At 43.4% G+C, this 24,935-nt stretch overlaps 1 protein-coding gene across 9 annotated transcripts in view; it reads left to right on the plus strand.

Moving 5' to 3' along the window:
* The window catches only part of agtpbp1 (ATP/GTP binding carboxypeptidase 1), a 492,848-nt gene that overhangs the window by 88,849 nt on the left and 379,064 nt on the right, over nucleotides 1-24,935 (plus strand). For all 9 annotated transcript variants that reach the window (XM_070882177.1, XM_070882142.1, XM_070882161.1 and 6 more), the window contains one exon: nucleotides 3,831-3,952. In XM_070882177.1, the coding sequence (XP_070738278.1) occupies nucleotides 3,831-3,952 (122 nt within the window). The remainder of the gene's footprint in view (nucleotides 1-3,830; nucleotides 3,953-24,935) is intronic.

Consider the following 24,935-nt stretch of genomic DNA (forward strand, 5'->3'; position numbering starts at 1 on the left):
AGAAAAAGCAGCAAACCTGAGGACTGGGAGAAATTTAGAATTCAGTAGAGGAGGACAAAGGGTTTAATTGGGGGTTCGGTGGGGGGGAATAGAGTATGAGAGGAAGCTTGCTGGGAACATAAAAACTGACTGCAAAAGCTTCTAGAGATATGTGAAGAGAAAAAGATTAGTGAAGACAAACGTTAGGTCCCTTGTAATCAGAAACAGGTGAATTTATAATGGGCAACAAAGAAATGGCAGACCAATTGAACAAATACTTTGGCTCTGTCTTCATGAAGGAAGACACAAATAACGTTCCGGAAATACTAGGGGACCGAGGGTCTAGCAAGAAGGAGGAACTGAAGGAAATCCTTATTAGTCAGGAAATTGTGTTCGGGAAATTGATGGGATTGAAGGCCGATAAATCTCCAGGGTCTGATAGTCTGCATCCCAGAGTACTTAAGGAAGTGGCCCTAGAAATAGTGGATGCATTGGTGATCATTTTCCAACAGTCTTATCGACTCTGGATCAGTTCCTATGGACTGGAGGGTAGCTAATGTAACACCACTTTTTAAAAAAGGAGGGGGAGATAAATTGAGGAATTATAGACCGGTTAGCCTGACATCAGTAGTGGGGAAGATGTTGGAATCAATTATTAAAGATGAAATAGCAGCGCATTTGGAAAGCAGTGACAGGATCGGTCCAAGTCATCATGGATTTATGAAAGGGAAATCATGCTTGACAAATCTTCTAGAATTTTTTGAGGATGTAACTTGCAGAGTGGACAAGGGAGAACCAGTGGATGTGGTGTCCTTGAACTTACAAAAATTTTTTGCCAATGTCCCACACAAGAGATTGGTGTGCAAAATTAAAGCACATGGTATTGGGGGTAATGTATTGACATGGATAGAGAACTGGTTGGCAGACAGGAAGCAGAGAGTTGGGATAAACGGGTCCATTTCAGAATGGCAGGCAGTGACTAGTGGGGTCCCATAGGGCTCAGTGCTGGGACCCCAGCTATTTACAATATACATTAATGATTTAAATGAAGGAATTAAGTGTAATATCTTCAAGTTTGCAGCTGACACTAAGCTGGGTGGCGCTGTGAGGAGGATGCTAAGAGGCTGCAGGGTGATTTGGACAGGTTAAGTGAGTGGGCAAATGCATGGCAGATGCAATATAATGTGGATAAATGTGAGGTTATCCACTTTGGTGGCAAAAACATGAAGGCAGTACATTATCTGAATGGCGGCAGGTTAGGAAAAGGGAAGGTGCAACGAGACCTGGGTGTCATGGTACATCAGTCATTGAAAGTTGCCATGCAGGTACAGTAAGCGGTGAAGAAGGCAAATGGTATGTTGGCCTTCATAGCTAGGAGATTTGAGTATAGGAGCAGGGAGGTCTTACTGCAGTTGTACAGGGCCTTGGTGAGGCCTCTTGGTGAGGCCTCACCTGGAATATTGTGTTCAGTTTTGTTCACCTAATCTGAGGAAGGACGTTCTTGCTATTGAGGGAGTGCAGCGAAGATTCACCAGACTGATTCCCGGGATGACAGGACTGACATATGAGGAGAGACTAGATCGACTGGGCCTGTATTCACTGGAGTTTAGAAGAATGAGAGAGTATCTCATAGAAACACATAAAATTCTGACGGGACTGGGCAGTTTAGATGCAGGAAGAATGTTCCCGATGTTGGGGAAGTCCAGGGGTCACAGTCTTAGGATAAGGGGTAGGCCATTTAGGACTGAGATGAGGAGAAACTTCTTCACTCAGAGAGTTGTTAACCTGTGGAATTCCCTGCCGCAGAGAGTTGTTGATGCCAGTTCATTGGATATATTCAAGAGGGAGTTAGATATGGCCCTTACGGCTAAAGGGATCAAAGGGTATGGAGAGAAAGCAGGAAAGGTGTACTGTGGTGAATGATCAGCCATGACATTGAATGGTGGTGCAGGCTCGAAAGGCCGAATAGCCTACTCTTGCACCTATTTTCTATGTTTCTATGTTTCTACCCGAATCTGAAACTCGGGAATAGACCATTGCTATGGACGCCGGCCTTGCACGACTGAACAAAACGCTAACGCCCATTTCACATCTAATGCCCAAATTAAAAAGTGGGTTTGAAAATGGACAATATTCCGGCGATCACAAAAAAACAATATAAACGCTTACGCTGGAAATACCGCCCACTTTTGGGCGATCTGGAGACTGATACAAGACTGATAGCCCTTGATTTCTTTCCTTCTTTCTTGTTTTCTTTCATTCCTTCCCTTCTTTGCTTCCCTTCTTTGCTTTCTTTCTTTCCTTCCTTACCTTCCTTACCTTCCTTCTTTTCCTCCTTTCCTTCCTTCAAATGTTAGATAATTACAGACAGCAGTGCCCTCTAATGATTTTGCTTTCCTCCTCTGGCCATAACTCCATGCCAAGAGAAGTATAATTATCTGAGCACTGCTTCCAGCTCCATCTAGTAGTGACAATGTGAACAACAGCTATCTAATCTTTTAAGCAAACCTGAGCCATGAACCCAATGATGTAAATTTTAGCCACAAGCGATTGGTCAGTCACAACCATTAGTTAGCTGCTATCTACCAGTTGAAATTTGGAAGCCTATTGGTGTCATAGATGTGCATCTGTGAAAGTGCTACTGTAAATATATAAGGAATTCAATTTTTCTAGTATCTGGACAGTTGAATCCTACGAGCAAGCCCTCTAATTTATATAGAATTCCTACAAACCCTTTTACGCTGAATCGAGAAATAATGTGCAAGTTAGGAGCTGCATGGGTTACAAATCCAAGAAGTTTGATTTATTTGAAATATTCCTAACCGGTTTTAAAATGTAATTCTCCTGTAGTTGTAATAATTGACAATACATTATGGAGACTTTGACAAACCACCTGTGTGGCACGTTGACAATGCCACATGAATAGAGGAAGAAAAACCTAATTGTCTCATTCGGCTCACCTGTCCAGTGAACTCTCCCTAACTTATTTAATCTGCCAACCAAGGTGAATATTACAAGTAAAAGTCTTCTGAAATATTTTCCTGGTCCCCAAAGATAATTGAAGAAAAACTCCAGGATACCACTACACAAGACTCATAAGTGGTGGTTTTTACAGCTGCTCATAATATGCAGTTAATTTAAGGAAACAAACTGAAATGATTATTTTAATACTTGTGGCCCAAAGCAATTAGCTGAAGGTGCTTTGTGATGTAATTTTGGCTTTGTGATGTCACAACAATGGAGATGTGATTTTATTTCCATTGGTGTTTATTATTTTTCCACAGAAGTATGATAGTTGGATTATCCTTGTCCAGTTATCTGCTATATTTTAAAAAACAAACGGTCACTGATTACTGTGTAATTGGATAAAAGCAATACTGTCGTTAAATGGAGGACAGCAGCACAGGACATGATGAGATGTACAGTAACAATTGCAAATAAATGCTGTGTTTTATAATCATGGAAGCCTAATAGGTTCTGAAGTATAACCGCCATGGCTATCAAGGAAAAGAGAACCCAGGGCACTTAGTGTTGCACATGAATTCTGCTACTGAAAACTGGTAGCAAACTTCATAATCATATAACACCATCTATTGGTAGAAACTAAATAATGCAGCATTACTAAATTGTAAATCATTTCAATGGTCCTTTGAAACTTACCACAGTTATTTCTGCTTGTGTGGACCGTTAATCTTTGAATGTAGTTGAGTAAAGGAGACAGCTGGAATTCTATGTGAATGAACTTTTGAGGTCTACAGATTGCAAACCTGAGAAGACTCTTAAATATAGTGTATATTTTTTTGATAGGTTCCAATTAAATTTTTTACATATCATTTTTGCATTGCTCTCAGGAGTTCCCGTATCCTTGGTCTGCTCGCCCAGCTGGAGAAGATCAATTCGGAGTCTCCATTGCAGGATGTGGAAAATGCCCGCTACATCACTTCCAAGCTTCTTCATTTGGCTCAGACTCAAGGTATTATTGCAAGATCTTTACAATTTTACTTTTTTTAATGTTTAACTAAATGAAACACAGTTTATGTTTGATCAAAATAGTTGGGCTCTTCCATGGTAAAAAGCAGGCAAATGATATACACTGATATACACACAATAAATATTCACCACAGTGTCTGTGCTGTAGGTTAGGACATGTGTGGAAGAAAGCGAGTGATATTTTATTCACTACTCTATAGTATGTTTGTTTGCTTGTTGAGTTACACAAAGACCAGAAGCCATTTTTTGAGTGTGGTTGGAAACTATTTCCATAAGCAGGCCAGCTTAATTAAGTTTTGAATGAGTTACAGGTCCCTGAAATGGATCTAATTTTAGGATGTACCACTCCGTATGTAGTACTGCAATTATACTACGACTATCGGTGCTAAAGCTTACTTACATTTTTATAATTATTAACTTGCTATTATGAGGATCAGATCTCTTATTAATTTTCGCTCATCTGTGTTTCTTTGGTCAATGATGCAATTTATTATCCTGTAATAACTGTTAATGTAAATAGGCCACATAGAATTTCATAGAAATTATAACAAAGAAACAGACTTTTGGCTCAATTGGTCCATGTTATCTTTCACATGAGAGCAGTAGGTTTGGTGTTTAGATTTTCTTGTTGCATTTACCTAGCTGAGGCTCTGCTACAGCCTGGGATGGGTTTAAAGGTTTTCTGGTACTTTTTTCATTTGTGAGTCCTTTATTTTAGTTATTTGGTGCCTTTTTCCTGTGGTTTTCCTAGAGCATGTCTGCACTTAGATTGATGAGGCAAACAGACAATTATTTATTTTTGAAATAAATTAAGCATTATGTAATGAACCATCTATTTATCATGACTGCACGCATTTTTTGTCTACTAAATGCTGCAATTCCTATGTCGGCATTTATAAAGAAAATCGACTATGCAAATGTATCACCTGTAATTGCACACTCTGGCCACTGGGTGGCTTTGCCTCTCAAATCTCTCAATGCTTTCTGAAATTTTTCCTTCCACCAGTTTTCCCTCAGTAGTAAATTTCTATGTTCAAAATAGGATTTAAACAAGATTAAAAAAATACATATTTCACAATGACATGATTTGACTTATCATGTGTGTCTTTCAATGCCTTCATTGAAGTTTTTACTTCAGTACTGTTCAACCAGCTGTTCTGATGGACTATTTTTCTATAGCTTCCAGCATTTTCTGCTAAGTTTTTTTTTCAATATGTTTCAAAAAGTTTTATTAAGGCTTATATTTAGTATTTTTAGAGATGCTATGTTTTTGTGTGTGTGTGTGAGAGAGGGAGGAAAACGACTGATAGTATACGGACTAAAAACCTTTAATGGCCTTTGTTTTATGTTCTATTAACTTTAGAAAGTGTATTATGTTGAGTGGAAGAGATGTTGGAGTCAGGGATTGTCAGAGAGAATGTGAGGGGGGTGGGGGCAGAGAGGAGTCTCAAAAAAACACTCGTTGGATTTTGAAGCCATCTCATTATCTCACTCGTGTTTTGTTAAATATTAGAAAAGGTAGATGCTAATTTCTTGCGCTTAAGATACAGATTTTTAAATTTCTAACATCTGTGAAGTATAGACATAAGGAAGGATGCAAATAGGCAGTCTTTCCTCAGCTCAATTTGATTTTTAGTAAATTGAATTTGGAAGCAAACATAGCCTTTTTGAGACAAACAAATAGAAGGGAGGGGAGGACAGAAACAGTTAGAGAGTGAGGGGCCTCTGGCCACCCAATTTTGGGTTGAGTCGATAGAGCATTAAGCATGAGGTGAGTGACCATGGAGTGACGGGGAAGGGAAGATGTAAGCTTTGACCAAGTCGTTCAAGGAAAAGTAGTAGGTGTAATGATGGGAGTAGGGTGTTGGGGGAAGTATGAGTGATTGGTGAGAGGGTTGGGAAGGTAGCTGCTGAGTGTCATATTTTCCCTCCAACCAACCCAAAATGCAGTCAGCAGCTGTTGATTACCTGCCATACCATGCCATGTCACCACCACCTTACACCTGAAAGAAAAGAATAAGTCATGGAGAGAAGCCCAAGTGGGCAGATAGTGAAGCAAAAAAACCCCAGAGAGAGCGAAGAAGGGAAGACAAAGAGTGAGAAGTACATCAATAAAGCAGCAGAGACAAGCAAGAACCATATAAGTTTTACAGCGCAGAAGGAATGCATTCGGCCTATCATGTCCATACCAGCTCTTTACCAGAGCAATTCAAAACTAATCCCACTACTCCGGGTTCTTCCCATAGCACTGTATTTTCCTCTGCTTCAAATATATATACAATTTTCCCTTAAAAGATGGAATGTTCATAATTTTAGAAACCACTTATTAAATCTCATTTTAGCCTTCGCTACTCCAGTGGAAACAGTCCTAATATAGGGACAGCAGTAGGCCATTCAGCTCCTCGAGCCTGTTCCACCATTCACTTAGATCATGGCTGATCTGTACCTTAACTCGGTCGACCTGCCTTGGTTCTGTAACCCTTAATACCCTTGCCTAACAAAATATACATTTCAGTTGACCTAGCCGAAACAGCTTTTTGGGGGGAGAGTTACAGATTTCCACTACCCATTGTGTGAAGAAGTGATGTCTGACATCACTCCTGAACAGCCTAGCTCCATTATTAAGGTTATGTCTCCTTATTCTAGAATCTCTCTCTTCATAACTGTAGTTTCCCATCCTTGATATCATCCTGTATGTTCTCTATAGATTTAATATGCTTTCTATAATGGGGTATCCGAACCTGTACACAGTACTTTAACTATGTCCTGAGCAAAATGTACAATTTTTTAACATGGGTATGCTGTGCCCATGTTTATAAAATGCTAAATGCTGTTGGCCTTTTTTTTTGTGGCTTTAATTACCTGCACACTCACTTTAAAGGAATTATGGATGAACTTCTAGCTCTCTTCATCCATCTCCTTGAGTGTATAATCCCATTCCTTGTTTTTCCCCCTCAAAAATGTTACCTTACACGTATTCACATTAAATTGCATCTACCACCTGTCTGTCCATTCTACTAACAGAGACATGTGTCTCTCCTCCTGTAGTCTTCTACAGTCCTCCACACTGTTGACCAAAGCCCCTCCTTTAGCGTCAACAGCAAATTTTGATATTGTGTTTCGTATGCCAAACTCCAAATCATCTATAATATACCAAGAACAAAGAAGGACCTAGCACTGACCCCTGCGATGCATCATTCCAACCTTTCTCCAATCTGAGCAATACCCATTAAACCTCACTTTGTTTCCTTGTCTGTCAACCAATTTTCCATCACGTTACCAAAATTCCTCATACCATATGCCAGGTATGTCTAATCCACAAAAATACAGGATAAATCTAATTTGGGCAATTACCATCCTATCAGCCTCTTCTCAATCATCAGTAAAGTGATTGAAGGATTAATCAATAGTGCCATCAAGCAATACCTACTCACTGACACTCGGTTTGCGTTCCACTAGAATCGCGGAGCTCCTGACCTCATCACAGCCTTGATCCAGGAATGGAAGTAAGAGCTTAATACCAGAGGAGAGGCGAGAATAGCTACCCTCAATATCAAGGCCATATTTGACTGGGGGTCAAAGGGAAACCTCCACAGTGACTAGATTCATAACTGATACAAAGGAAGATGGTTGTGGTTGGCAGAGGCCTGTCATCATCCTCGGACAACGTCTTCATCTGCTTCATCAATCGCTTTCTCTCCATTACAAGGTCAGGAGTAGGGCTGTTCTCTGATGATTCCACCATATTCAGCTCCATTGACAACTTTGCTAATAATGAAGCAGCCCTTGCCAATTTACAGCAGGACTTAGATAACATCCAGGCTTGAACTGGCAAGTGCCAATAACATTCAGGCACATAAATGCCAGGTTATGACTATCTTAAACAAGAGAAAGCCCAACCATCTGCCCTTAACCTTCAATGGCACCAGCATCAATATTGGGTGTCACCATTGAACAGAAGCTGAACTGAATCAGCCAAATCAACAATGTGGCTACCAGAGGAGGACTGGATACTCTGCGATGAGTGGCTGACCGAACCCCTCAAAATCCCTCCACCATCTTCAAGACTCAAGTCAGGAGTGTGATAGAATACTCACCACACGCCAGGATGGGTGCAGCCACAACATTCAATAAGCTCAACACCATCCAGGATAGAACTGTTGACTTGATTGACCACTGGATTCAATATTCATCCTCTCATTCACTGGTGCAGTGTGACTGCAGTATGTACATTGTACAGGATGCAAGGCAGCAACTCACCAACGTTATTTCAACAACAACAACAACTTGTATTTATATAGCGCTTTTAACGTAGTAAAGCGTCCTAAGGTGCTTCACAGGAGTATTATGATAGAAAAAATTTTATACCGAGCCACATAAGGAGAAATTAAGGCAGGTGCCCAAAAGCTTAGCTTGGTCAAAGAGGTAGGTTTTAAGGAGCATCTTAAAGGAGGAAAGAGAGGCGGAGAGGTTTAGGCAGGAAATTCCAGAGCTTAGGGCCTGGGCAACAGAAGGCATGGCCTCCAAGGGTTCAACATAGAAACATAGAAAATAGGTGCAGGAGTAGGCCATTTGGCCCTTCGAGCCTGCACCACCATTCAATATGATCATGGCTGATCATGCAACTTCAGTACCCCATTCCTGCTTTCTCTCCATACCCCTTGATCCCTTTAGCCGTAAGGGCTACATCTAACTCCCTTTTGAATCTATCTAATGAACTGGCCTTAACAACTTTCTGTGATAGAGAATTCCACAGGTTCAGAATTCTGAGTGATTGTAATCAGGGATGCTCAAGAGGACAGAATTAGAGGAGTGCAGACATCTCTGGGGGCGGTGGGGGGGGGGGGGTTGTGGGGCTGAAGGAGATTAGAGATAGGGCGGGGCAAGGCCATGGAGAGATTTGAAAACAAGGATGAGAATTTTGAAATCGAGGTGTTGCTTAACCGGGAGCCAATGTAGGTCAGCAAGCACAGGGGTGATGGGTGAGCGGGACAAGGGCAGCCGAGTTTTAAATCACCTCTCGTTTGCGTAGGGTCGAATGTGGGAGGGCAGCTAGGAGTGCGTTGGAATAATCAAGTCTAAACGTAACAAAGGCATGGATGAGAATTTTAGCAGCGGATGAGCTGAGGCAAAGGCAGAGTTGGCTGATGTTATGGAGGTGGAAATAGGCGGTCTTAGTTATGCTGTGGATATGCGGTCAAAAGCTCAGTTCAGAGTCAAATATGATACCACGGTTGCGAACAGTCTGGTTCAGCCTCAGACAGATGTTAGAGAGAAGGATGGAGTCAGTGGCTAGGGAACGGAGTTTGTGGCGGGGACCGAAAACACTGGCTTCGGTCTTCCCAATATTTAATTGGAGAAAATTTCTGCTCATCCAGGACTGGATATCGGACAAGCAGTCTGACAATTTAGAGATCAATGAGGGGTCGAGAGAAGTGGTAGTGAGGTGGAGCTGGGTGTCATCAGCATACATGTGGAAACTGACGCTGTGTTTTTCAACAGCACCCCTTTCCTCTGTGATCTCTTCACATGACTGTTTTTGTTATTCTCACTGGTAAACACCTCCAAGTTCCCTTCTGTATCATACACCATCTTAACTTGGACATATATCACCATTTGTTCATCATCATTAGGTCAATATCCTGGGATTCCCTGTCTAACACTATTGTTGGGGGCATTATCATCACAAGAACTGTGGCGGTTCAAGAAGAATGCTCACCAACACTACCTCAGGGTAACTAGGGATAGACCAGCAATGCCTGCATCCCAAATATGAATGGGAATACCCCGACTTGGATTGATTGGCCTGGCCCACATGATCCCAGGGATGCTTACGAACGAATAGGTGGGCCTCTACGTAGGCATTCGCGTAGAGGTCCAGGACCGCGTCTCTGAATCTCCCAGACCACCAGGTAGATTCGTAGAAATTTTTCAAGTTGGAGGCATCTGCCTGCGGGAAGCCTCCAACCGCAATTTCTGGGCCATTTTACACCAATGCATATCGTCGGCCGACATGAACTCTCCCTCCCTAAGTTTGACATCCAGAAATCAACACGCGCACACATACACACATCCCTCCACCAATTGCTTTCTCAGAACTCGAGCATCCAGGTGATTTATTCTGGAGGTTTGGAATCCTAGTGCAGACCATAATGGATCTAATAACATTCCCTGTGAGGCTTTTGGTAAGAGTGATTACATGTAAGTAAAGGAACACTTGCAGCCGAAGGGCAACACGGCAACTTGTGGGTATTGTTGGTCAGGTTCTTCAAGCACTTAAATCAGTGAGGGGTAGTTGGTTGTAAGTGGCAGGCATGTCTTATGGCATTGAGTCAATGTGCATTGAATTACCTGTCTTGCCCTGATCTCCTGCTGGAGTACTTTTATATCAGCATCTATGAAATGCATAGCAATATGCTCTGCAGCAGAGTTGTCTGACATTGCACAAACAATCCAGCTCCTGATTTGCAGCAAAAAATCTTATGATAATGCATGCCATTTTAAGAAACTGCAGGCCTTTGAGTCATGCAGCAACACACTATTTCCCACCTCCAAAGAGGTGAGCTCCCGATGATGGATGTTTATAATACCTGGAGCTCAGGCCTAAAAATGCCGCAGGACTAGTGCTGGAATGGTCAGACAGGCAGAAGTCCCACCCACCACACTTGAGTGGTGATCTTGGCATTGGAGAATATCTAAGCTATAGGCCGTAATTTACAGTCAACGGCGAAGCACCGGTGATCGCCGCTGACTTTGGGGAGAAAACAGCACACAGTGATCGTGCACTCTCTGGTGAGAACTTTAGCTTCCTCGACGTGAAATTGATTGTAGCGCTGTCGATAAGGAATTCCTAGCGTAGAGCAGCAGTGACATTATCAACCCGTCTAAGTAGCCAATCACATTTAAGAATTCTAACAGTCAGCAAACCAGGAAATAAAAAGCACTCATTATCTGCACTTTTGAAAAATGTTAGAGAGTGCAATTAAGATTGGGATCTACACATGGGATTAAGATAGAAGATGAAATATCATGAACAAACTTTAAAAAAAAATCTTGTAATTTTTATCATCATGGAGAAATTTTACATTCCACAAATATAAAATTAGTTCTTCAGGACCAGAACGGTTGTTTAGCAGTTAACATGCTGTTAAAAGCCCATTTACACCTATTCCAATAACAACAACGTGTATTTATATAAGTGCCTTTAACGTAGTAAAACATCCCAAGGCCTTTCACAGGAGTGTTATAAAACAAAATTTGACATTGAGCCACACAAGGAGATACTAGGGCAGGTGATTCAAAGAGCTAGGTTTTAAGGAGCATCTTAAAGTGCAAAAGAGAGGAAGAGATGCGGAGAGGTTTAGGGAGGGAATTCCAGAGCTTAAGTCTTTGGCAGCATTAAAGGAACGGCCACCAATGGTGGAGCGATTCAAATCTGGGATGCTCAAGAGGCCAGAATTGGAAGAGCCCAGATATCTCAGAGGGTTGTGGAGCTGGAGGAGATTAGAGATAGGGAGAGGCAAGGCCAAAGAGGGATTTGAAAACACGGATGAGAATTTTAAAATCGAGGCCTTGTTTAACCGGAGCCAATGTAGGTTGTTAGCGAGCACAGGGATGATGGGTGAACGGGACTTGGTGCAAGTTAGGACACGGGTAGCAGAGTTTTGGAAAACCTCAAGTTTATGCAGGGTAGAACGTGAGAGACCGGCCAGGAGTGTGTTGGATTAGTCAAGTCTAGAGGTAGCAAAGGATATTGATGATTTCAGTGGCAGATGAGTTGAGGCAGGAGAGGAGTCGGGCGATGTTATGAAGATAGAAATAGGTGGTCTCAGTGATGCCGTGGATATGTGGCTCATCTCTAGGCTAAATATGACATCAAGGTTGTGAACAGTCTGGTTCAGCCTCAGACAGTTGCCAGGGAGAGGGCTGGAATTGGTGCCTCTGGAACAGAGTTCTGGTGTGGACCAAAGAAAATAGCTTTGGTCTTCCCAGTATTTAGTTGGAGGAAATTTCTGCTCATCCAGTACTGGATATCGGACAAGCAGTCTGACAAATTAGAGACGCTGGAGGAGTCGAGAGAGGTTGTGGTAATGTGAATGTTTGAAAATGTATAGAGACATTGAAGTTGAGAATGTGGGAATTGTATAGGGACAGTATAAGCTAACAAAGAATTCATGGAGGAATAGCCATGACATCTCAGACTCGAGACTGCGAAATGTTACAACACTAACACATATTGAAACAAAACCCACAGCTTGCAGAAAAACCTCAAGGTCTTATTAAATCATGTTATTAACCTGAAACATTAACAGAAGGTCTTTGTTTAAAATCAGACCATACTTAGGTCGGCTTATGAGTGGACAAAGGGAAAGAGGGATCAAAAGGGATAGGCTGGACTAGGATGTCACTCTAGCCCTATCTTGTTATCTTTTGCCGAAAATGTATAACCGTCGTGCCTTTACAATGTAACGTCACTTTGTCCGTAGGAAGTGGGTGCGTTCGAACAGACTTGCATTCCTTCTGTCTGATAAGGTCCCCGATCGGGATTTGCTTTTTAAATAAAAGCTTGCTTTGTTTAAAGCACAAACCGTATTCGTTTCAGTAATTTTGCTGAACCAGATTGAGAGAAAAGAATCTACATTTACATTCGAATCCCACTTCTGACACCAAATGTAAATGTAGATTCTTTTCTCTCAATTCTTTTCACACTCATGACCTTTGCGGGGGTTACCGTTATGTCTCACCAGTCACTGCAACACATTAAGCCACTTCCAAAGGTGCACACAAATCTGTCCAAGAAGGCAAAGTGTTGAAAATAAAGGTTTCAATATTTGACACCACATTAACAGAAACTTTACATGAACATTGCATAAAACACCAAAATGCCTACCCCTGTGAGTTGGTGGACAAGGGTGAGTGTGAGGGGTGGCTAGTGAGATGGGGATGTGATAATGTAGATAGAGAGGGATCGGTGGAGATGCAAGGTAAGTTGGTGTGAGTAAGGATGTGCAGGAGTAACATAGAAACATAGAAATTTACAGCGCAGAAGGAGGCCATTTTGGCCCATCGTATTTGCACCGGCCGACAAAGAGCCACACGGTCCTTGCTCAGCAGTCGTAAAGGTTACATATAACCCTATGAACAATGGCGGAAAGGCAAAGAACACCCAGCCCAACCAGTCCGCCTCACACAAATGCGACAACCCTTATACTGTAAACATCTACACTCCACCCCACTGGAGCCATGTGATCAGGAGCCATGCGGCCAGATCAGCCATGATCTTGTTGAATGGCGGAGCAGGCTCGAGGGCCTAGATGGCCTACTCCTGTTCCTAATTCTTATGTTCGAATGATGTCTTGGGAGAGGCAAAAAACAGATAAAAACCCAGGCCAATTTAGGGAGAAAAAATCTGGGAACATTCCTCTCCTACCCATCCAAGCGATCCACACTAGTCCAGGAGATCACCCTGGCCGTATTCTATTCCCTGCAGTACTTACCATTATATCTGCGTCGTCCAACAAAAGGTCATCCAGTCTAAGCCCAATTACCAGCTCTCGGTCTGCAACCCTGCAGGTTACGGCACTTCAAGTGCCCATCCAACCAGCTCTTAAAAGTGGTCAGGGTTTCTGCATCTACCACTCTTCCAGGCAGCGAGTTCCAGATCCCCAAAGCCCTCTGCGAAAAGAAGCCCCCCCTCAAATCCCCTCTAATCCTTCCACCAACCACCTTAAAACTATGCCCCCTCATAATAGACACCTCCACCAATGGAAATAGACCCTTACTATCCACTATGTCCAGGCCCCTCAATATTTTGTACACCTCTGAGGCCTCCTCTCAACCTCCGCCGTTACATGAGAACAAACGCAGCCTATCCAATCTGTCCTCATAACTAAAATTCTCCATTCCAGGCAACATCCTAGTAAATATCCTCTGCACCCTCTAGTGCAATCATGTCCTTCCTATAATATGGCGACCAGAACTGCATGCTGTACTCCAGCTGTGGCCTAACCAAAGTATTATACAATTTAAGCATAACCTCCCTCTCTTATATTCTATGCCTTGACCAATAAAGGCAAGCATTCCGTATGCCTTCTTAACCATCTTATCCACCTGGCCTGCTATTTCCAGGGATCTGTGGACAAGAACGCCAAGGTCCCTTTGTTCATCTACAGTATTAAGTGGCCGACCGCTTAATGTGTATACCCCTTCCTTATTAGCCCCCCCAAAGTGCATTACCTCACACTTCTCTGAATTAAATTCCATTTGCCACTGTTCTGCCCACCTGACCAGTAGATTGATATCATCCTGCAGCCCATGATTTTCCTCTTCATTATCAACCACACAGCCAATTTTAGTGTCTTCTGCAAACTTCTTAATTATACTCCCTATATTCAAATCTAAATCGTTGATATGTACCACAAAAAGCAAGGGACCCAGTACTGAGCCCTGTGGAACCCCAATGGAAACATCCTTCCAGTCACAAAATCATCCATCAACCATTACCCTTTGCTTCCTACCTCCAAGCCAATTTAAGGAACATAAGAAATAGGAACAGGAGTAGGCCTCGAGCCTGCTCCACCATTCAATAAGATTATGGCTGATCTGATCGTGGACTCAGTTCCAGTTCCCCGCCCGCTCCCCATAACCCCTTATCCCCTTATCGTTTAAGAAAGTGTCTATTTCTGTTTTAAATTTATTCAATGTCCCAGCTTCCACAGCTCTCTGAGGCAGTGAATTCCACAGATTTATAACCCTCAGAGAAGAAATTTCTCCTCATCTCTGTTTTAAATGTGCAGCCCCTTATTCTAAGATCATGCCCTCTAGTTCGAGACTCCCCTATTAGTGGAAACATCCTCTCTGCATCCACCTTGTCAAGCCCCCTCATAATCTTATACGTTTTGATAAGATCACCTCTCATTCTTCTGAATTCCAATGAGTAGAGGCCCAACCTACTCAACGTTTCCTCATAAGTCAACTCCCTCATCCCCGGAATCAACCTAGTGAAACTTCTCTGAACTGCCTCCAAAGCAAGTCTATCCTTTTGTAAATATGGAAACCAAAACTGCACGTAGTATTCCAGGTGTGGCCTCACCAATACCTTATATAACTGGAGCAAGACTTCCCTGCTTTTATACTCCATCCCCTTTGCAATAAAGGCCAAGATACCATTAGCCTTCCTGATCACTTGCTGTACCTGCGTACTATCCTTTTGCGTTTCATGCACAAGTACCCCAAGGTCCTGCTGTACTGCGGCACTTTGCAATCTTTCTCCATTTAAACAATAACTTGTTATTTGATTTTTTTCTGCCAAAGTGCATGACCTCACATTTTCCAACATTTTACTCCATCTGCCAAATGTTTGCCCACTCACTTAGCCTGTCTATGTCCTTTTGCAGATTTTTTGTGCCTCCTCACACATTGCTTTTCCTCCCATCTTTGTATCATCAGCAAACTTGGCTACGTTACACTCGGTCCCTTCTTCCAAGTTGTTCATATAGATTGTAAATAGTTGGGGTCCCAGCACTATCCCTGCGGTACCCTGTTAATATGGATTCTTTTTCCCTCAATCTGTTTCAGCGAATACACTGACGCGAACATCTCTTTGCCTTTTCTGTAAAAGACCTTTATTGAAGATTCTCCGGCCGGGACTTGTCAAGGCAAAGGGACACTCTCAATCAGAGCCTGTTTACCTTCCCCTGGACAAGCCCTTTTCAGCGCGAAAAGCACGGTAGATAGACATTTTCAAAACAGAACACATTTGATTAGCACTTGGTCTATCCAATCCCTTTCTGCCTCCCCCCCGAGTACGTCCAATGGCAGGCAAGAAAGTCTCCCAATTAAGGCTGGTGTCAGATCAGGTTAGTTATAGCTTTGCTACACTGTCTTCCCTTATCAGTAAAGAACCCAATTAGTTTCCCTTCCTCCTTATCAGTAGAAGCTATTACTTTTCCCTTCCTATTTAGGATTGCTTTCTTTCTTTGTGCTGCCTTGGGCTTTCTCATGACCCATGTCTAACCTCAACTTCAACTCTTGGTAACCCCTTTTTTTTCTGTTGATTCTGTAGTTGTCTACATCTTGACATTTCTTTAGCTATTTTCCCATGATTCCCTATCTCCATGCTTTTGCCACCTTCTCTATCCATCTACCACTTTCGCAACCCTTCTTTACACATTCTCAACCCCACTAATTACTGGTTGCCAACCAGAGAATGAACCATTTATCCTGACTCTCTGTTTTCTGTTAGTTAGCCAATCCTCTCTCCATGCTAACATATTACCCCCAACCCCGTGAACTTTTATTTTGTCGAGTAACCTTTTATGTGGCACCTTGTCAAATGCCTTCTGGAAGTCCAAATACACCACATCCACTGGTTCCCCTTTATCCACCCTGTTCGTTATATCCTTGAAGAACTCCAGCAACTTTGTCAAACATGACTTCCCCTTCATAAATCCATGCTGACTCTGCCTGACCGAATTTTGCTTTTCCAAATGTCCTGCTACTGCTTCTTTAATAATGGACTCCAACATTTTCCCAAGCACAGGTGTTAGGCGAACTGGTCTATAGTTTCCTGCTTTTTGTCTGCCTCCTTTTTTAAATTGGGGTGTTAAATTTGCAGTTTTCCAATTTGCTGGGACCTTCCCAGAATCCAGGGAATTTTGGTAAATTTCAACCAATGCATCCACTATCCCTGCCGCTACTTCTCTTAAGATCCTAGGATACAAGCCATCAGGTCCAGGGGATTTATCTGCCTTTAGTCCCATTATCTTACTGAGTACCACCTCCTTAGTGATTGTGATTGTGTTAAGTTCCTACCCCAGCTATAGCCCCTTGGCTATCCACTGTTGGAATATTGCTAGTATTCTCTACCGTAAAGGCTGATTCAAAATATTTGTTCAGATTTTCTGCCATCTTCATGATGAATTCCCCGGTCTTGTCCTCTAAGGGACCAACATTTACTTGAGCGACTCTTTTCCTTTTTATATACCTATAGAAACTCTTGCTATCTGTTTTTATATTTTGTGCTAGTTTACTTTCATAGTCTATCTTCCCTTTCTTAATCATTTTTTTAGTCGTTCTTTGCTGGCTTTTAAAAGCTTCCCAGTCTTCTGTCCTCCCACTAGTTTTGGCCACTTTGTATGTCCTTGTTTTTAATTGGATACCGTGCTTAATTTCCTTAGTTAGCTACGTATGGATATTTTTCCTCTTCACTGGAATATATTTTTCTTGAGAGTTGTGAAATATCTCCTTCAATGTACACCACTGTTCATCAACCATCCTACACTTTAATCTATTTTCCCAGTCCACTTTATCCAACTCTGCCTTCATACCTTCATAGTCTCCTTTGTTTAAGCTTAGTACGCTGGTGAGAAATCCAACTTTCTCACCCTCCATCTATATTTGAAATTCAATCATGCTATGATCACTCATTCCGAAAAGATCCTTTACTAGGAGATTTTTTATTAATCCTGTCTCATTACACAGGACCAGATCTAAGATAGCCTGTCCCCTGCTTGGTTCCGTTACATACTACTCAAGGAACCCGTCCCTTATGCACTCTATCCTCAAGGCTACCATGACCAATTTGATTTGTCCAATCAATATGGAGGTTTTGGATCCAACTTGCCACGTTGCCCTGTATCCTATGGGCTTTAATCTTCATGACCAGCCTACCATGCTAAAGTCCATATATACTACATTGTACGCACTACCCTCATCGACCCTCTTCGGTACCTCCTCAAAAAATTCAGTCAGGTTAGTCAAACATGATCTTCCCTTAACAAATCTGTGCTGACTGTCCCTGATTAATCCTTGCTTTCCAATTGCAGATTTATCCTGTCTTTCAGGATTTTTTCCAATAATTTTCCCACCACTGAGGTTAGGCTGACAGGCCTGTAATTACTCGGCCTGTCACTTTGTACCCCCTTAAACAATGGTACTACATTAGCAATCCTCCAATCCTCTGGCACCATGCCCAGATCCAAAGAGGACTGGAAAATGATGGTCAAAGCCTCTGCTATTTCCTCCTTTACTTCGCTCAACAACCTGGGATACATTTCATCTGGGCCCGGGGAATTAGCTACTTTCAAAGCTGCTAAACCCCTTAATACTTCCTCTCTCTCCATATTTATTTCATCCAGAATATCACACTCCTCCTCGATAGCAGTATTTGCATTGCCCCTTTCCTTTGTGAAAACAGATGCAAAGTAGTTGTTAAGAACCCTACAAACATATTCTGCCTCCACACAATGATTACCCTCATGGTCTCTAATAGGCCCTACCCTTTAGTTACCCTCTTATTCTTAATATATTTGTCGAACATCTTAGGGTTTTCCTTAATTTTACTGGCCAAGAATTTCTCATGCTCTTAGCATTCCTAATATCCTTTTTAATTTTGCCTCTCAACTTTCTATATTCCTCTAAAGATTCTAAAGTATTTAGCCGTTGGTATATGACATAAGCGTCCCTTTTTTTCTTAATCCTCCCCTTTAAGTCCCTAAACATCCAGTGGGCTCTAGAATTATTCTTCCCAGCCTTTTTCTTTAAGGGCACATGTTTGGTCTGAGCCTTCCGGATCTCCTCCTCGAATGCCTCCCACTGTTCTGACACTGATTTACCCACAAGTAGCTGTTTCCAGTCCACTATGGCCAAATCACTCCTTAACTTAGCAAAATTAGCTTTTCCCCAATTCAGAACTTTTATTCCAGGCCTATTCTTCTCTTTATCCATAACCAACTTAAATCTGACTGAATTATGGTTACTGGCACCCAAGTGCTCCCCCACTAATACCCCTTCAACCTGCCCAGCTTCATTCCCCAAAACTAAATCCAAGACCGCCCCCTCTCGTGTTGGGCTTGTTACATACTGACTAAAAAAATTCTCTTGAATGCATTTCAAGAATTCCGCACCCTCTATACCCTTCACACTAAATTTGTCCCAATCAATATTTGGATAGTTAAAATCGCCTATTATTGCTACCCTATGGTTTTTAGACCTCAGCAATTTGCCGACATATTTGCTCCTCTATCTCCCTCCCATTGTTTGGGGGTCTATAATACATGCCCAGCAGTGTGATTACCCCTTTTTTATTTTTCAATTCGACCCACATGGCCTCATTTGATGATCCCTCTAACATATCATCCCTCCTCATCGCTGTAATAGTTTCTTTAATCAGTACCGCAATCCCGCCCCATTTTTACTCCCCTCTCTATCTTGTCTTAAAATCCTGTAGCCAGAAATATTGATCTGCCAAACCTGCCCCTCGTTCAGCCATGTTTCTGTAATGGCTATAATGTCATACTCCCAAGTGTCTACCTGTGCTCTTAGCTCATCTGTCTTATTCGCTATACTCCTTGCATTAAAGTATATACTATGCAGCACAGGAAGACCTCCTTGCTTACTACTTACTAAACCCTGTTTCCTGTCTTACAGATTCGCTTTCTAGATTTTTGCTATCCAATTTCTGTTTTACTTCCTTACCTTTTTGAATTTGTTCTCTGATTCCCATCCCCCTGCCAAGCTAGTTTAAACTCTCCCCAACAGCACTAGCAAAACTCCCCACGAGGATATTGGTCTCGGCGCTGTTGAGGTGCAACCCGTCCGGTTTGTATAGGTCCCATCTCCCCCAGAAGCAGTCCCAGTGCCTCAAGAATTTAAAGCCCTCCCTCCTACACCAGCTTTCCAGCAATGTGTTCATTAGCACGTGGCACCGGTAGTAACCCGGAAATTACTACCTTTTGAGGTCCTACCCTTTAATTTTCTTCATAGCTCCCTGAATTCTTCCTGTCAGACCTCATCCCTCATATGTTGTTGGTCCCGATATGGACCATGACCTCTAGCTGTTTACCCTCTACCCTCCCCACTCCACCCTCCCCCCCCCCCCCCCCACACCCCAGGATGTCCGCTCTGTGACATCCTTGACCCTGGCACGAGGGAGGCACAAAACCATTCGGGTGTCATGTCTACAGCCGCCGAAATGCCTGTCAGTTCCCCTAACTATAGAATCCCCTATCGTTAGGGATCTTTTGTTCTTTGTCCCTCCCTCCCTGTGCAGCTGAGCCACCCGTGGTGCCTTGGAATTGGCTCTGGCTGCACTCCCCAGAGGCACCATCGTCCTTACCGATACTCAGAAGTGAATATTGGTTTGAAAGTGAGATGAACTCACGGGGCGACTCCTGTGCTCCCTGCCGAGCACACTTACTACGTCTGGTGGTCACCCACTTCCCCTCTGCCTGCACGCCTTTAAGCTACGGGGTAACCACCTCCTGATACATGCTATCAGCCTCGCGGATGCACCGTATTGACTCCACCCGCTGCTCCAGCTCTGAAATGCGGTGCTCGAGCAGTTGAAGCTGGAGACACCTCCTGCACACGTGGTTGTCTAGGCTGCGCGAAGTGTCCAGGACTTCTCACATGCCGCAAGATGTGCACTCCACGGGACTGGGCTTCACTACCATCCCTCTAGTTAGCCTTATCTAGTTTAAAAACTACTTAAAAAGAAATAGAAAAGAGCGCTACTTACCAACTCACCTCACTGACCTCTGAGGCCTCTGAACTCTCGACCTCTCGGGGCCGACCTCTCGGGGCCTACCGACTCGCCCGGAGCTCGCGGCCTCGCGGAGCCCCCCCCCCCCCCCCCCCCCCCCCCCCCCCGGAGCTCGCAGCCTCGCGGAGCCCCCCCCCCCCCCCCGGAGCGCCCGGCCTCTCCCAACCTTTTGGAAAGGCAGAGTGATGGGGATATGATGAGAAGCATAGCAGGATGAGGTGGAGTGTGGCTTTGTACTAATGTTTCATGATTTACTGAGATAATTGAAACGTTGCGGCACTGCACACGGGTCCTCCTGACCACATCTCTGCTTGTTCCCTCCTGTGCAATTCGACTGTATTGATCTGGTAGGGAGAGCTCTTCCGCACATGGCAAAAGGACCTCCCTGTGTGCTGTGACTCCCTCTATCGGCATCTGGAGGGAGTCACGGGAGAGCCTGCGTGCAGCCCTGCACCTCTATGCAGTGCTGGTCAATGTTTGCAGCACCTCAATGATTTAGAACACTTGACAACACAAATGTCAAAATAAATTTGTGCATGGTCCTTTAAGAAAACCGGCTGATGACGCATCATCAAATGATGTCACCAGACCTGCTTCCTCTAATTGGCTGGGAAACTTACTGGGTGGGCTTATCGAGCCCAATCACAGTAAATTCAGTTCAGAAGCCGGGATTAAGCCACAGCGGGGTCAGGACCCGCCACCAACATCCCCCGGCACGGACCGCAAAGGTTTGTAAAATCCAGCCGTCTATATCTGTCTTCATGGAAGAAGACACAAAAGCATTCGGGAAATAGTGGAGAAGCAAAGATCTAGTGAGAATGAGGAACTTAATGAAATTAGTATTATTAAAGAAATAGTACTGGAGAAATTAATGGCATTAAAAGCCAAGAAATCCCCTGGACCTGATGGCTACATCCTATGTTTTTAAAAGACATGGCTGCAGAGATAGTGGATGCGTTGCTTTTGATCTTGCAGAATTCTCTCGATTCTAGAATGGTCCCAGCAGATTAGAAGGTAGCAAACATTACGCCCATTATTCAAGAAAGGAGGGAGAGAGAAAACAATGAACTTATAGACCAGTTAGTCTGATATCAGTAGTAGGGAAAATGCTAGAATCTATTATTAGGGACATGTAACAGGAGACTTTGAAAATCATAATATGATTGGGCAGAGTCAACACAGATTTATGAAAGGAAATTGTGTTTGACAAATTCGTTTTTTTAGGTTATAATTAGCAGCGTAGATAAGGGGGAACCAGTGGATGTGGTGTATTTGGATTTTCAGAAAGCATTTGATAAGGTGCCGCCAATAGATTATTGCATAAAATTAGGGCTCATGGGATATTTTAGCATGGATTTGAGGACTGGTTAATGGACAGAAAACAGAGAGTAAGAATAAACAAGTTATTTTTGGGTTGGCAGACTGTAACTAGTGGGGTAGCAGAGGAATCAGTGCTTAGGTCTCAGCTATTTAGAATATATATCAATTATTTGGATGAGAGGACCGAGTATGCAAGTTTGCTAATGATACAAAGCTAGGTGGGAAAGTAAATTGAGAGGAGAATGCAAAGAGGCTGCAAAGGGTTATAGACAGCTTAAGTAAGTGGGAAAGAACATGGCAAATGGAGTATAATGTGGAGAAATGTGAAGTTAGCCACTTTGGTAGGAAAGATAGAAAAGCAGAATGTTTTTTAAATGGTGAAAGATTGGGAAATGTTGGTATTCAGAGGGATCTGGTTGTCCTTGTACGTGAATCACTGAAAGTTAACATGTAGGTACAGCAAGGAATTAGAAAAGCAAATGGTATGTATGTTAGTCCCTATTACAAAAGAATTGGGAGTATAAGAGTAACAAATCTTACTGCAATTATATAGGGCCTTGGTAAGACCACACCCTGGAGTATTGTGTACAGTCTTGGTCTCCTTACCTAAGGAAGGATATACTTGCCATTGAGGGAGTGTACCGAAGGTTCACCAGACTGATTCCCGGAATGGAGGGATAGTCCAATGAGGAGATATTGAGGAGACTAGACCTATATTCCCTAGAATTTAGAAGAATATGAGGTGATCTCATTGAACGTACAAAATTCTTACAGGGCTTGACAGGGTCGATGCTGGGAGGACATTTCCTCTGATACTAGGGATCACAGTCTCCGAATTTAGGACTGAGATGAGGAGAAATTTCTTAACTCAAAGGGTTGTGAATCTTTGGAATTCTCTACGCCAGAGGGCTGTGGATACTAAGTAGTTGAATATATTCAAGACTGAGATCGATAGATTTTTGGATATTAAGGGGCTAAGCAGCTTTGAAAGTGGATAAATCCCCAGGCTCGGATGAAATGTATCCCCGGCTATTAAGAAGCAAAAAAGGAAATAGAAGAGGCTCTGACCATCATTTTCCAATCCTCTCTGGCTACAGGTGTGGTACCAGAGGACTGGAGGACTGCTAATGTTGTATCTTTTGTTTAAAAAGGGAGAAAGGGATATACGAATAATCACACTACCGACTCGCCGACCTCCCGAACTCTGACTCCCCCGGAGCTTGCGGCCTCGCGGAGCCCCCCCCCCCCCCCCCCCCGGAGCTCACGGTCTCGCGGAACCCCCCCCCCCCCCCCCCGGAGCGCCCGGCCTTCGGAGCTCCCGGTCTCTCCCAACCTTTTGGAAAGGCAGAGTGATGGGGATATGATGAGAGGCATAGCAGGATGAGGTGGAGTGTGGCTTTGTACTAACGTTTCATGATTTACTGAGATCATTGAAACGTTGCGGCACTGCACACGGGTCCTCCTGACCACATCTCTGCTTGTTCCCTCCTGTGCAATTAGACTGTATTGATCTGGAAGGGAGAGCTCTTCCGCACATGGCAAAAGGACCTCCCTGTGTGCTGTGACTCCCTCTATCGGCATCTGGAGGGAGTCACGGGAGAGCCTGCATGCAGCCCTGCACCTCTATGCAGTGCTGGTCAATGTTTACACGCCAGTCAGCCAAACTTCGGTGGTGGGATAATTATTGGAAAAATTCCTGAGGGACAGGATAAATCTTAATTTGGACAGACATGGATTAATCAAGGACAGTCAGCATGGATTTGTCAAGGGACAGTCGTGTCTGACTAACTTGATTGCATTTTTCGAGGAGGTAACCAGGAGGGTCGATGAGGGCAGTGCATATGATGTAGTGCATATGGATTTTAGCAAAGCTTTTGATAAGGTCCCATATGGCAGACTGGTCACGAAAGTAATAGCCCGTGGGATCCAGCTCAAAGCGGCAAGTTGGATCCAAAATTGTCTCGGAAGCAGGAACCAAAGGATAATGGTTGATGGGTGTTTTTGTGACTGGAAGGTTGCATCCAGTGGGATTCCGCAGGGCTCAGTGCTGGGTCCCTTGCTTTTTGTGGTATATATCAATGACTTGGAATGTTGGGGGTATGATTAAGAATTTTGCAGATGACACTAAAATAGGCTGTGTGGTTGATATTGAAAAAGAAAGCTGCAGATTGCAGCAAGATATCAAAATACTGGTCAGGTGGGCAGAACAGTGGCAAATAGAATTCAGTCCGGATAAGTGTGAGGTAATGCATTTGGGGAGGTCTAACAAGGCAAGGGAATACACATTAAATGGTATGACACTGAAAAGTGTAGTGGAACAAAGGGACCTTGGAGTGCAGGTCCACAGATCCCTGAAGGTAGCAGGCCAGGTAGATAAGGTGGTTAAGAAGGCATATGGAATACTTGCCTTTATTAGTCGAGGTATGGAATACAAGAGCAAGGAGGTTATGCTTGAACTGTATAAAACATGGGTTAGGCCACAGCTGGAGTACCGTGTGCAGTTCTAGTCACCACATTACAGGAAAGATATGATTGCACTGGAAAGGGTGCAGAGGAGATTTACAAGAATGTTGCCTGAACTGGAGAATTTTGGAGATGCTGGGACTGTTATCTTTGGAACAGAGGAGGCTAAGGGGAGACCTGATTGAGGTGTACAAAGTTATGAGGGCCTGGATAGGGTGGATTGGCAGAGGGGTCAACAACCAGGGGGCATAGCTTTAAAGTAATTGAGGGGGAGGTTTAGAGGAGATATGAGGGGAAATTTCTTCACCCAGAGGGTGGTGGGAGTCTGGAACTCACTGCCTGAAGGGGTGGTAGAGGCAGGAACCCTCACCACATTTAAAAGATACTTGATGTGTACTTAAAATGCTGTAATCTACAGGGCTCCGGACCAAGAGCTGGAAAGTGGGATTAGGCTGGATAGCTCTTGGTCGGCCGGCGTGGACACGATGGGCCGAAATGGCCGCCTTCCGTGCTGTAAATTTCTATGATTAAGGGAATCAAGTGATATGGGGAGGGAGAGTTGAGGTAGATCATCAGCCATGATATTGAATGGCGGTACAGGCTCGAAAGGCTAAATGGCCTACTCTTATTTCTTATGTAA

The sequence above is a fragment of the Pristiophorus japonicus genome, chromosome 1 (assembly GCF_044704955.1).
Source record: "Pristiophorus japonicus isolate sPriJap1 chromosome 1, sPriJap1.hap1, whole genome shotgun sequence".
NCBI classification, from domain to species: Eukaryota; Metazoa; Chordata; class Chondrichthyes; family Pristiophoridae; genus Pristiophorus; species Pristiophorus japonicus.